The 15,602-nt window shown below is 36.1% G+C and overlaps 1 protein-coding gene across 1 annotated transcript; it reads right to left on the bottom strand.

The window, feature by feature from the left end:
* Window positions 1–209: 209 nt before the first annotated feature.
* Window positions 210–15,286, bottom strand: LOC121413545 (DUF21 domain-containing protein At2g14520-like). The gene is made up of 9 exons (XM_041606401.1): window positions 15,001–15,286; window positions 14,015–14,483; window positions 12,807–13,065; window positions 8,500–8,559; window positions 3,935–4,041; window positions 2,838–2,986; window positions 2,202–2,459; window positions 1,841–2,020; window positions 210–522 (listed from the first exon to the last, which is right to left on the bottom strand). The coding sequence occupies exons 2-9, from the start codon at window positions 14,424–14,426 to the stop codon at window positions 484–486; spliced, it is 1,464 nt and encodes a 487-aa protein (XP_041462335.1). The 5' UTR covers window positions 14,427–14,483; window positions 15,001–15,286; the 3' UTR covers window positions 210–483.
* Between the last annotated feature and the right edge of the window lie 316 nt (window positions 15,287–15,602).

Raw genomic sequence — 15,602 nt, 5'->3', positions numbered from 1 at the left:
TATTTTATTTTTTACATTCCTTACATATCCACAATCGTAACATTTTGGCATTACTTTGTTATAATCAATTTACTTACCTGTCCTCTCCTCATTTAGACTGCATTTTTCTGGATCCTGTAGACTTAACAAGCTTTGCTTTTTATGCAGGTCCCCTCATATTTCACTCTTTTAAATTGTCTTTAATTCCAAATCGCTATTTTCTTTAATTTGAATTAATTGTTATGCCTTGTCTGGTTTCTATTCTCATGAGTTTTCTGATATTGTTTTCATATTTTTTTTATTGTACTTGTGAAATATGTAAAATAAAGTCAAATCAAATTAAATTGTTCATTATCATTTGACGGGCATTATTTTCATTATACACTTATTGAGTTCTTGAACCGTCCACACGTAATTGTCAGCACAAGCCCTCAACGTTGAGTCTGTGGTCATTCCAAATGGGCACTTGTCAGTTCCTGATGTGTAGATTAATCTGCGATGTTGTCAAGAGATCAAAGGGCTTTCTCCAGGAAGTCGAAGTTTCTATGAAGTAATCAACATTTGGTTAAACAATATCCGGAAAGAGCTTTCATCGAAATACCATATCATTAATAGCAATGATAAGAAGAATATCTGGTTTCAACGAATGTAAAACTTGCATTGCATCAACATAAAATTCTGAACAATGGAATCATTCTTATAGTCAAAGCGAGTCAAAATGGTCAAAGATACTCGTTTTCAGAATCATTTAACTCAGAGTAAGTCGATTTTCAGTTGAGAACGCACAACTTTGAGCCGGATAAGTCAAACTATTTATTCCCAAATCAGAATTAACTTAGCGTTGACCATAACTCGGTTTGTATTCAGAGCACTATAGCGTACTGTATAAGTAAAAAAAAATGAAGTAGGGCCTAAGTCAGTAAGAAATTCAATAAGTAGTTAGTCAGTCAGTCCGTCCGTCAGTTAGTCAGTAACAATAAGCATGGTCCTAATTTTTAGTGAATATTAGAAAGTCAAATACCAAATCGGCAACTTCGTTATAAATCAAAGTCATGCCAGGGGCGGCGGAACGTATTTTCATGGGGGGGGGGGCAAAGCCAAAAAAGGGCACTTAGGCCTAAGTCAAACTGGTCATTTTGGTGCAAACAGATATTTTCACCATGATGAGATTATCATCAGCATGAAGTAGTGTGTTTCTAAGCATTTTTCTAACTAGGAACACAATGAGTAGGCCTACTAAACAATAATTGATGCGAGCGCGAGCCCTGCGAGCCAAAAATCTTGTGATATTCCAACCTGAAAACTGGATATTCTAAGTATATTTTGTAACCAGGAACATAATGAGTACCTTACTAAGCAATAACTGATGCGAACGCGAAGCGCGGGCCCCCCCCCAAAAAGTTGTGATATCAAAACCTGAAAACTGGACATTCCAGGCAGTTTTCTAACCAGGAACCCCATGAGTACCTTTCTAAAAAGAAATAATTGATGCGAGCGCGAGCAAATTTTTTTTGGTGATATTCCAACCTTAAAACTTGAGCTTTCTAAGCATTTTTGTCATCAGGAACACAATGAGTACCTTTCTAAGCAATAACTGATGCGAGCACGAAGCGCGAGCTAAATATTTTTTTTTGTAAATTTCTAGTCTTTTATTTACTTCAAAAAGGGGCACATTTCTTTTTCCAAAAAGGGCATTTCTATTTTGAAAAAAGAGGACTTTGATTCCTACGGGATTTTTTTTGTTGGGGGGGGGGCAAGTGCCATCCCCCTGCCCCCGGCCCCTCCGCCCCTGAGTCATGCTTATACACCATCGTGATCATAATAATAACATGAATTATGCACAAACATTATCATGGCTTACCACATATTTGAAAGTATCTTCAGGGAGGGATAAGCGTCGATCAATGGCGAGCTGGCGTCGGGACTGGACCAATTTCATTTTCTTGATTGTCATTTTTCTAGAGTCTCGGCGAATTGACGAACGACTCTGTCCAAGAATTACATCCAACACATTCTGCAGGGTTAGAATTCCCCTGACAACCTACAGGGAAGAAAGGGGTGAGGGGTAAGATTAGATGGGGGGTAAATAAGTTGCCAGCGCTTTACGTCTCTAAATCATTGGCGTAATGAGCCAACAATGTTATAAAGGGACCAAATATAGGTCCATTGCAATAAGTAAAATGTGATTTTTCAAAATAAAATCGGTGACAACACACACTTACCCCAGTCACATTATCATACACAGCCGCTACACGATAGCATCCGATATTCATCTCATCCAGGATATCATAGAGGGGTGTGTTTGAAGCGACTGCATGGAGGGGCTGGCGACCCCCTGAGTCCGTGTCTGACATTACCCCTCGATCCTCAAACTCGTCTTCGAAAAAATTCGTCGTATTCGGGTCACCGAATGTGTTTGCATTCTGGTCTTTGCGGGCGGTCACGTGAGAGAAGTTCACCAATGGAAACTGAGGAGGAACCTAAAACGTCACATCGATCGGAAAGATGAAATATTGATTGGAGGATTTTGAAATAAAAGAAACAGTGTAATTGTTTATACCTTGGTACAAATTTAGATATGATATTGATGACTTAATCTCCCCATTGTGAACTTTTTATTACTGTTTATGAAATAGATTATCAGTTGTACCATCGGATGCAATTATAATAATAATAATTTGTTTTATACTTTTTCTGATATGAATAAACTTGAATTTGAATTTGAAATCGTTATTAATCCATTCAATGAGTATAGGTCTCCAATCTACAGGTCCCCAAACTCCCCCCAAACCGTATTACCTCATCTATTGGTATCATTGTATCCATGGCAACCTCAAACTCCCAAACCATCTTCTTACCTCATTCAGTGGTATCATTGCATCCATGGCAACCTTCCTACCCGCATCCAATGCGCCCTTTATGATGAGCACCTCATCCGGACTCAAATTCTTTTTCTCAGCCGCAGCGTCTGGTGACGTCATCTGAAGTTCCATTAGAGCAATGAGTTCTAATTATAAGAAAAACATTCTTTTATTATTATGTGCATCATTGTAGAGGTTTCCAAATCCATCATTACACACTTTTCATTTTAAGCGAAAGGAATCTAAAAAAAAGTCGATATGCAAAGTATTCCAAATATGAATTAATCTTCCGAGATCCAAATCCTCCCGCCAACTTTCTTTTTTTTTTTTATTGCATCGGGATGACAAGACTTCGAAGCCTGGAGAGCGTCTCATCAACATTATTTCCAACAAGTTGTCAGATCTGACATCCTTCCTTGATTTTGATTGGCTGAGAGTCACTGTTACTATGATGGTAAACTGTCAGATAAACCGGGACTTATAAGATAAAATGTCCGACAGGTCGTTTCATGAAACGCTCCCCATGTTAGACGCCCCCCTTCCCATTAGACATGAGCTGACTAAACTAATTTATTAAGTAATTTTGTCAATATTTCACATTTTTTAAACATATTTTTCTTGTGACCCGTTTGCTATAAAAAAAAGTTATCTTGACTTTCACGTGTAAATATTTCTTGTAACATTCTTTGACGACGTTTAGATTAAGATAATAAAATTACCATTTTGTTGTTGTTATTTGCCCTGAGACCCGACGAAGTATTTCTTATTAAAAACATGAATGAAAAGAAAATGGAATCTAGTCTCAAGTTTCAACACACATTCCGGCACCACTTCGGAAACCATATTTTCTTTTCAATTATTTTACATTTTTATTTAATTTTCATTATTTTCTTTATTTTTTTCATTTCATTTATTTTATTTTATTTAATCTTCTTTTATTTTATCATCTCTGATTTTATTTATTGATTTGGTTTAAAACATAAATACATGTCACATGATACCTCAACCATAGTTCCAACCAATGGCCGTACAGATTTTTTTTTCAATATAATATTGTCAGGTATCTGATTCTATAAATATACAAGAAACCTTGCCTGATCTCTGGTAGAATCTCTCCTTTCTCGTTCCCAGGAAGATAGAAAGAAGAAACGCAACGGGCCATGCCACGATGAAGAACAGGAACATTGAGAGATAAACAAACCTATGAAGTGACAGTAACAAAGTGTAATATTAGGAGTTTGTAATAATACAATATATAGTTTTTCAATACTATAAGGTATCTGATTCTATAGATAAACAAGAAACCTTGCCTGATCTCTGATAGAATCTCTCTTTTCTAGTTCCCAGGCAGATAGAAAGAAGAAACGCAACGGGCCATGCCACAATGAAGAATAGGAACATTGAGAGATACACAAATTAACCTGCGAAGTGATATTACAAAGTGTACACCTCAAAAACTGTGGTGTTAACCGGTGTACATAGAGGACCACACCAGTTATTTTACATCGGTGTTAAATTGGTGGTGTTAGTTTTACACCTATAGGTGTTATTACAACACCTTTGGTTGTTACATTTACACTCTTTAGTGTTATGTGCAATCTCTAGGGTGTAGTTTTAACACCCAGGGTGTGGTCCTCTATTAACACCAATTGGTATCAGTTTTAACACCACAGTTTTTACAGTGTAATATCAGGGCCCTGTCTTACAAAGAGTTACGATTGATCCAATCAATCGTAACTCTATGGAAATTTATCAGTGCTATGATTTTTCTATAATACAGGAAATTTATTAAATGTCCTTTATTAAGGAGAACCAGTGGCGTACCGTGGGTCACGGCATTGGGGGGGGCACCAGCAAAAATTTTGAGTCACTTAGCGTATACTGACCTAATAGAGATATTTTATGGACATGCAGTGCCATTAAACGGATATGTATCTCACTGATTGAATAATGCGAGCGCGAAGCGCGAGCTGAAAATTTTTGATATTCAGAGCTAAAAAGGGAAATTATAAGCAATTTTGTTTTATTCATGATACGTAACTGTCTCGCTAAACAAACAATGCGAGCGCGAAGCGTGAGCCAAAAATTTTATATATTGACCCTAAACAGGGAAATTTTAAGGACTAATTTCAGAATCCATTATGAGTATAAATATCTCACCATAGTCATCTAATGCTAATGCCATCCTTTGCTGATTTTGTCAGAATTACTTCTAAACACAGTCATGAGGCACCTTTGGTAGTCATTGTAATCATTATCAAACGCATCTTACTAATCAAATACTGCAAGCGCGAAGCGCTAGCTGAAAATTTAGGAAATTCAGACATGAAGAGAGGTATTCTAAGGCGTGTTTGTAGGAATTCCCTAAGACCGTGCATATTTCACTAACCAAATGATGCGAGCGCGAAGCGCGAGCTAAATTTTTTGTATATATTGACCCCAAACATGGATATTTTAAGGACTATGTTTTTTAGGAATTCATTAAGGGTATACATAATTATCTCACCATAGTCATCTAATGCAAGTGCCAAGCGCTTGCTGATTTTGTTAGAATTACATCTAAACACATGAAGTACTTTTTGAAGTAATTGTAATCATGATTATCATATGCATCTCACTAATCAAATACTGCGAGCGCGAAGCGCGAGCTGAAAATTATGTAGGAAATTCAGACCTGAAGAGGGGCATTCTAAGGCTTGTTTGTAGAAATTCACTAAGACCCTACGTATTTCACTAACCAAGTGATGCGAGCGCGAAGCGCGAGCTGAACATTTTTTTATATTCAGATCAGAAAAATTGACGTTTTAAGGACTGATCTAAGTTAATGAAGAGCAGAAATCTCACCAATCTACTTATGCGAACGTTAGCACGGACAAAAATTGTTTTATAACAAGACCTTAAAATAGGGCAATCACTTTAAGTAGTCATGAAAACGAAGAATATGTCACTACATAAAACAATAATAACTCGAATTGCGAGGAAATATATTTGTTGTATATTGATTTGAAAACGGGAGGTTTTAGTACAACGGGATTATATATATAGTTAAACAGTCTATGCGAACACCAGGAACAACATGAACAATGAAGACACAATGAAGCAAATAATGTTTTATAAACTATGAAAAAATGCTTCTTATTTAACATAACATATAACATAACATAATATAACATTATAATGAACAATAATTTCTTCTTTTCCCACTACGTTTCTCTTCCCTTTTCCCTCTTTTTCTCATTTTCACCGGTTTTTTTTTTTTGCCAGCCGATGGGGGGGCACGTGCCCCCAATGCCCCCCCCCCCATGTAGTTACGCCACTGAGGAGAACACACCAAATTTTTAAGAAATAATGGATTCATGGATATACATTCATATCTAGTAAATATTTTGAACAAACATGCATTTAATACGTTGACTTTGCTGGATTTCCATAGATTCGATTGATCGGATCAATCACAACTCTTTATAAGACGGGCCCCAGGAGTACCGTTTCGTTTGTAATAATACCATATAGCCTCCTTCCTCCTCCTACTCTACTATACTACTTAATTACTACTACTACTTCTACTACTACTATACTACTACTACTACTATACTACTACTACTACTACTACTGCTACTAATACTACTACTACTACTATTAATACTACTACTACTACCTCTACTATACTACTATTGCTACTATGCTACTGCTGCATGCTGCCGCTATACTACTATATTACTACTACTACTAATGCAACTCCTACCACTTCTAGTAAAAACTCTTAAAATATTTTTAGAAATGAATCAGCTAAAATGACAAAATCATAGTTCTATGTGTGTATTTTGAGTCGTATGTCTCACTTCATGTTAGTCAGAAATGTTAATAGTCAAATGTGACTGATATAATCATTGAGTCCATCAGCTCAGTATTTCATCTGATCACTTCTTATAAAGTGCGTCCCAGAAAACACGAAACCGAGATTTAGTGATGATTTATCATAACTTAATCATAAATGAAATAGACAAATGACCTACCAACGTAAAGCTTAGAATCTCCTCTTTTATCTAGTACTACTTAGATTATTCCTCCTTCACGCATGAGTGACAAAAAACTCATTTGGCGGGGTGTATCTAAATTTCAAAAAGAAAGTCACATGGCTAAAAAGTTCAATATCTGCTCTTTTATACCCTAATCACAACAAATGGTCAAGAAGTAAAAAAGTTGTGATCCCTCAAAACAATGCTTGTATTTCTATAATTTTATTAAATAAACGTGTTTTCACCAGTTTCCCACAGAAACTATCGCACGGTAACAAAAGGGTTAATGCATGGCTGATCGTCAACAAAACAGAGCGTCGAGTGAGTTTGAACGCTAACCTGTAAAACCTCTTCATTTTATGAAATTATTGAAATTCAACCCTTATTTTTAATAACCAGAACTTTGTTATTCCTTGACCATTTTCTGTAATTGAGGTATCACATTAAAGAGCAGATATTGAACCTTTTAAAAATATGGTTTTCTTTTTAAACCTAGATACAGCCCGCCAAGTGACTTTTTGGAATCCCCTTTTCAAATTGGTTTTGCTCACTCTTGCGTGAATGAGAAATAATTTAAATAATCCCGGATGAAAGAGGAGATTCTAAGCTTTAAAATGGTAGGTCATTTGTCTACTGTATTTGTGATTAAGTTATGATAAATCATCGATAAATCTCGGTTTCGTTTTTTCTGGGACGCACTGTATATAAGTTCTTGTATCAAGAGTTTAAAGGGGAAGTCCACCCTGATAACAAGTTACTGTAATAATAGCACAAAGAATAATACAAACATATATATAATATTTGCGTTGTGACTTCATATGCGAGCAGCTTCCATGCATATCGTAGGGTAAAAAATCAATGAAATATGAAAATAGTTTTATTGTACCTTCAGCAAATTCATTCCTAAAGCGAAAAAAATAAAAAAGCTATAACGAGCCATTAACAAAAATGGAATGTATATTACGCAAAATGATGTCACAAATCAAAAACCTGAAATTCCAATAACTTTCTTACAATGGATTTTCCTCAAATCTTCACTAATATTTTGCTATCATTTTTCACTCTATTTTTAGAATACATTTTCTGCAGGGTGCCCAGTAACACTCTTCGTACATATATTGATCGCGAGCAATAAGTATATCTCTTATACTCATAAGAAAATGAATTTTAAAGCATAATAGACAAGCTTGCAGTTAGTTAATGATCGGTAAAATAAAAATTTATATATTCCAGGGACAATGTCGGACCAACCCTGTAATTTTTAGAAAAAGATACATTATCCTGCCAATAATTGATTTAAAGGATCATATGCCGGGTACCAGCACCGTTCAATGCTACTGACCTGGAGATCAAATTATCATTGTTCTCTCCCCCATTTTGACAAGGAAACAAAATTTGTTAAAAACACTGATGATGGGGGTGATTATGATGATGATGATGATCGTTATCATGATAATAACAATAATGAAATAATCATTATAGTATGTAGTAGTAATAGTGATAGCTATATTAATAACAGTAATGATGATAATGACATTAATTATAACAATTATAGTAATAATAATGATATTTATGATAATAATAAAATAATAAATGGAATATAGAAAACTTATATAAAGTATTTCATTGTAAATTCTCACCACGTCATGATTCCAGCTAGAGCTAGGCCATGCCTCTCACCAATCGCCTGAGGAAGTACTCTGAAAAAGGAGATTAACAAAAATAAATTTGTAAGATGTTTATACCAAGTTTTCAAAAAGGGAAGTTTAGCCTTATAAACGTTTATTGTAAAAACAAGAGAAAAATGCAATAAACATACTGTCTCGTGAATGTTTGAGAAATTCTCTCAAAAATTAAGAAGGTGTAATAAGAATTCTATATTTTTTTTTATTTGTGACGTCATATGCGAGCAGATTCCATGCACATCGTGTAACAAAAATCTCAATGAAATTTTATTTTTTTCACAAAATTAAAAATTGTACCTTTAGGGTATAAACAAACAAATCATTTCACACCCGCCCCTGAAAGAGAGAAAAAAATAAAGTCAACACAAACCATTAAAAAATTGAAATTTATGCATTTTATATTACATATAACAAATAATGCAGCTACTCTTATATGACAACTCACAAATTCTAATTCTTTCCTAATTTTTAATTAATTTTCCTCAAACCTTCACCAATGTCCCGGGACCCATGTTTTATATTATTGTTCTGCGATTTTAACAATTTTTTTTCTTCAGGGTGAACTTCCCATTAAGGAGAATCCATATAACATTCTTAAAAATAAAACCTTGTATAACCCATCCACGGCATCATTGGTTTACCCACGGAACTATAGAAGAAAGGCTTTCCCCGCCAACAGGCGCGCCGGAACACTTTCAGTTTTGGGGTGGCAAAATCCCGAAGGGGGCACAATATATTTGACAGCGAGAGATACCGAAGCGATCGAGCGGGAGAGGGGGTTGGACCCCCGTAAGGACTTTGTGTAAAAATGGAGTATAAAAGTTGCGTTTCTAAGAGAATTCAAAAATAAATTTCTTGAGAATTAAACATAGAATTCACTACGAAAGACTATACTCAGAGTTTATGAGAACCTATAAAATCTACGCGCAAAATGTGTTTTTTGTGTCTGATCAATTAAATTACGTAATACGCTTATATTGACTCAAAATACCAGAAATTACATTTTTCATGCATTATCCTTTCAGAAATATTTATTTATGTACAGTTACATACACGGACGACGCGAGAGAGCACAATTATCATAAGTTTCAAGGAGTGTATTAAGCATAAGAAGCGTAACAACAGACATTCTAATGAATGTCTTTTCAAATTCAAAATGTCATACTGTTCTGACGTGGCAGACGTCGATAAGCACTTAAATCCCCATTTTATGCAAATCATTTCTGACCTCAGCATTGGAGATAGTCAGTCCCTGATTATCCATGCATAGGCAAAACGTTTCATATTTTGTAACTGGAGGAAAAAGAATTATGACCTGCTTAATTATTGTCTAACAATTTTAAACTTTTCTGAAAATTTAAAACATTACTCGATTTATGTGTTTCCTTTGGCTTGTTTTGTATGGCTGGGAAGCACTTTTGGATGACCCCTTCAAAATGTTCTTTTTTCTTTACATATTTTCTGGGGGAAATGTGACCATAACTAGGAAATGATGAATATCAAATTCCAGGAAATATTAATTTGTAAATAATCATGAATTAACAAACTACGGCAGTTCATAATGTACATTATGTAACATTATTTAGAAGAAAACAATTACATTCCAATAGCGGAGTTTTCGAAAAAGTGGTTAGAGGAAGAAGTGAAATTGATTGTTCAAATGAGCGTAGTCCTGATAAAGACAGTAAACCAGAAAAGGTTGAAGACTTGAAGAGGCTTGATTAGTTGATTGATGAGTACTCCTGCTCTGCACTCCATTCGCCGACTCAAGCTAGCATCTTCTCATTTATCCAATAAGCAACTACTCAAGCCTCTATAACTCTTTAAACTTTTCGGTTTTACAGCTATTTTCATATTCCATATGTTGCTCGAGTAACTAGCGTTCACGCGCGTTGGTGATATCGGGTCCGGGGAGCATTTCATAAAAGGACTTGTCGGACGTTTTATCCGCCAAGTCCTGTTTTATCCGACAGTTGCTATGGTAACAATGCTTCTCAACCTATCAGAATACAGGAAAGTTGTCAGATCTGACAACTTGTCGGACGAAAATATTGATGAAACACCACCCCGGTCCGAGCGTTTCTGTGCGACCGCGCGTTTGTTAGCCGACACAGCATTGGTGAACCACTTTCATTCGGTTTTAAGGTTAAACGTTATAACACTGTAATAAGATGGAAAAGGGGCTTATCAAAGGTATGTTTCACAGAGGGACATATTCGTCAAAAGACGCAAGGCTTACTATGATGTGTAATTGCCCCGTCAGGGGCGAAATTTTTTCATTTTTGACAATGGAAATGACAATTCTTAGGCAGAAAAGTGCCTTCATCGTTTACTTTTGTCCTTAAGTAATATAGTTTTTCTACTTTTAGGGGGGCACATGGGGGGGGGGCAAAATCTCGTTTTGCCCCCCAAAAATTTTCTTTGGGGGGGCAAGTGCCCCCCTGCCCCCCCGCTTACGGCGCCCTTGCCCGCCAAAATAAAAAAAACAGTAGTATATTGCACTAAACGTGCTAAAAAAATGCTGGTTTGCCTTTTCCATGGCCCTCTGCTCATTTTGTTTATTTCTGATCATTTCTTGGAGACAAGTTTTACAAATTTGGTGGTCCTTGATCTTTTTGCCGATTTTTTTCTTTTCGTTTGTTAGTAATAATGGATAATAATTTTTTTTACGAAGTAAGAATGCCCTTCTGTAAAATTGTACTTGATTTGTATTGTTTTATATTACTTTGTATTATGTTTTGAATGGAAATGAAATAAAATAATTGAATTGAACAAAAATGATAAATTCTGCTACAACGAACGAATAAATAAAGTATGAGCCGAAAACAACTTGATTAATAGATACCAAGTAAAATACAGAAAATATTATGAAACGCCACTGGAATACTCTGAAAATGACAGCAATGGCAATGGAATACTAGTAACATTTATGACATGAAAGGAAAGGTAGATGAATTGAAAATAGCAATTATGAGTATGGTGGTGGTGGTGATGATGATGACGATAAATATGATGATGTTGACAACGATGTTGATGATATTGGGAATGGTGAAGATGATGACTCTAGTGATGACAACGAGGATGATGACGATCAGTCGACTGCGGATCCCTATGCTAATGAACAAATGAGTAAGTGAATTTCAGGCCTGAGAGATACTTCAAACGAAATTTCTTTCTCTGTTTTCTCTTGCAAATATTGTGCCAAACTTTTTTGGGGGGCCCAAATACTATTTATTGTATATCATCAGACAGCTCTTACTCTGCAGATGTCAACTCTTGATATGTGCACCTTTTAGATGGGTCAAGAGCCAACTTTTTCCATCAAAATACAATACGAGATTTCTGAAATTTCTGAGTAGCATAAAATGCAATGTTCTGATCGGCTGAATAATGTTTACAAAACAACAGGCGCGGGTAATTTTGAAGAGATTACCACATTATAGTGTGTGTGGCCTTGGAGAGCCCCAGTGTGGAAACCGTTGGAATTTGGATGGAAGTGTACGTGGTCTCTATGACCAATCAGAGCGCAGTATTCTTGTTTTTGAGCCAACAAATTGTACTTGGCCTAGGGAAAATGCATATGCTGACACATCTAAAATACCTCTTCTTGTAAAACCTATATCATTAAAGTTTAGATGTTCAGCTTTATCATTATTTAAATTTCATTTGGGATCAAACAGAAATTAAGTCATTATAGAATCAACTTTTGTCGTATCAAAATAATCATTTTCACATGACAAAAAAAATTTTGGTTTTAAATAAAAAGTTTCATCTATATTACAAAATCTTTTTAAAAATCCAGACACATGACCTGAAAGAATTTGTCTTCTTTATAAAGTCACCAAATACATGAAATTTGCTCAATATCTGAGCAGCAATGGCCCAATAAAAAGACGTGTTTTCGTCCGCACCAGGCTCATAAGATATGCAAAAACCTTCTAGTCATGAATATCACTTGGATAAAAGATGCAACTTTTTGAGGACCTGCCGACTGATTGCGATGATGATGATGATGATAATGATGATGTTGACGAGGATGATAATGAAAATTATGACGATAATGACGCTTGTGATGATGACGGTGACGATAATGATGACGATGATGATGATGATGATGATGATGATGAAGGAGAAGTTTTAAAAATGATGAGGAAGGGGAAGAGACTGATAATATAGTAGTAGCAATATCAACAAAAAAGAATCATGATTATCATAATTGATATTAATGTATTGACAGCCTTAATGATGACAAAATAATTTACTTGTTGAAGAAGAAGACGACAAACGAGGAGAGGAGGATGGAGAACACTGGTCTGACGATGAAGTTGAGGAGAATGGGAAGGCATACGATGGCGGCAACGCTCCCGATGTTGAGGGTGACGAGGAGCATGTGAGGGCTCTTGAGTAGGGGGATGACCCGGTAGGCGTAGAGGCGCTCCCTGGCGGACCCCTGGCGGATGCAGAGCTCCAGACGGGTCAGATCCAAGGAGAAAAAGCTCGTAGTGAGGGCAGAGTATAGGCCTGGTATAATGATAAGTTAGGGTACTATTATTTAGGGGTGGTGCTGTCTTTGGTGACCCCCCCCCCACATTTTTTAAATTAAAGATTCCATTATAAAAAAGACATAGAAAAATGTATTTTAAAAAATATATAGAAAGAGTACTGAAGTCGTGTAACTATATATAATTTGCAAAATAGCTAAAATATATTTCATTTGTATTCCAACGCCCTTGGCAGTAGATTCGACCCTACAGTTCCGGCGTCGAAGCATCGACAATTTCAAATCGCTTGTTCATACCCTTTTGCTCCAATACTTGAATTTAATTGAATAGCAAAAGATGAAAGCAATTGATGATTGATGAAAGAGTTGCTTCACGACCAGTGGACATACACTTGTCACTGATGCCCACTTTCGATATCTAAGACCAAAACAGGGTAAAATATATATAGTGTATATCTCGTATTATGTTGGAAACAAAGCCCATAGGGGAGCCTTTCATGATCGGACTTGCTGGATCCCTTTTTTATTCGACAATTACTGTAGTAACAGTGCTTGTAAGTCAATCAAAATCAAGGAAAGTTGTCAGATCTGACAACCTATCAGACAACAAATGTTGATGAAACACGGCCCTAAACTCAAACTTGAAAAAGAGGGCTAGCCAAAGTTTGTAACATTCTCATCAGCTTATTATATGACCATATAGCTATATTCTAGCTCATGCTCACGTCGTTGGTACACTCATGTGATATTTTGCTCGTAGTTCTCGTGACTTTATTATATCATTTTCTTTTGATAACTTCGATATATTATTTGCCTATTAATTTAATAAAGTTTGCCCGTTTTCTGTCTCACGGGTGCAAAGCTTCTTGGCCGCACGACTCGATTCTTTTTTAAAACCAATTTTTACATCGTAGGCCATGACGGCCACACGCATGACTCGTAGGCCGACATCGTACAATTTGAAAATACCTGACATCAGAGAAAGAGTGACGTAGAGGAAAATGCTGATAAAGAACCACGTGTCATTCGGTTCAACGAATCTCTGGATGCTCGTGGCACACAGCAAAGAGGCGTTCACGAGGTCAAGAGCCTCGTGGTAATCAAGTGGAACGTATTGAACAGACGATGATAAACCAACACTGCTCGTTGTATTCAAGTTGGTCGTCGAGTTGATAGTCGAGATGGTTGAATTCATTATCGAAATGGTTGTGGAATTCAACAAGGTTTTTGGACTCGTCGAAATACTTGAATTAATCATCGTGGAGGCTGTGGAATTCGCCAAGGTGGTTAGACTCGTCGAGATGGTTGTCAAATTTGTCAAATTTTCCATGGTGGTTAGTCTCGTCGGAATAGGTGTATCCATTGAAAATGTTGAATTCATGTTTCTCCTCTTTTGAATTGGACCACTTTATGGCCTAGTCTCCCGCTAAAGATTGACCTGCAGTGAGAGAAGGAGAGGGAGGGGAGGTGTAGATTAATGGAGAAGGATAATCGAAGGTGCATACCTGGATAATAATCCTGGAATTTCTTCTGAAAAAAATAATATATAAATAAAAACACAGAAAAGAAGTGGGCAGAGGTGGCCTTGGGCCGGATTCGTCGTGTACTTCCAGCGGGCTGCGCGCTTCCTCACTTTTTATCCCTTCGTTTATGATAAAACCATAAGGGAAATCTAAACAAAACAAACCACCAGCCGCAAAACAAACAAACAAACATTGACTGTTTTTGACGAAATCACTTTTTGTATGAATATTTATTACTGAAAATGGTTTGTTTTTTATATTAAAAAAAATATTATGTCATACAATTCGTTGAAAAGTATAGTAAGAGCAAAATGTCGCGATTAAAAAAACCGACAAAAGATCGAATTTATAGAAACACTGAAAATCTGGTGACACATAACGACAAGTCTGTTTTATAGTTACTAGTAAATTCAAATAATTGCATTTGCTTACCTGGTAAATTTATCAGCGCTCAGCAAATATAATGATAGGTGCTCCTTTTATCATCAACATACACCATAAACGCATAAATCATTCTCGGCGCACATCTAATCAAGCAGGCTGTTACTTTGCGAAAGATTCTTAAAATAATGATGAAAAGCGTTCATTGCAATGTGATGTTTACAGAAAAGGCTCATGTCATTACTGCAAACAGCCTTGCTTGGTAAAAGTTATCAGAAATTAAATGAGAAAGTCATGGCATAAAATCTATACTGCCACGAATCATTCTCGATAAGGGAATATAGGCCTATAATAAAAAAAAAATCAGTTATGTAATGACCTGGCATTTTTATCTGACATGTCCTTGTCTGATCGAAATGATATACTGCCCGATGAGGCCAAAATTACCAGCTATTTTTTCGACCTTCACAAATTCATGAGCCGTCACACGAGCTTGGGCGTGTTGGGGGCTAATTGAATAGTATTGTAGCGCTCTCATGTGGTTGGGTAGGTGGAAAATCTTGTCAGGAAGGGCAAACTGAAACATTTTATGACAACTGCAAACAGGAATCAAAACTATCCGAAAATAACGAGAGCACAAAAAAGGTCATTGA

The sequence above is a fragment of the Lytechinus variegatus genome, chromosome 4 (assembly GCF_018143015.1).
Source record: "Lytechinus variegatus isolate NC3 chromosome 4, Lvar_3.0, whole genome shotgun sequence".
Taxonomy (NCBI): Eukaryota; Metazoa; Echinodermata; class Echinoidea; order Temnopleuroida; family Toxopneustidae; genus Lytechinus; species Lytechinus variegatus.
This window is presented reverse-complemented; position numbering and strand designations above follow the sequence as displayed.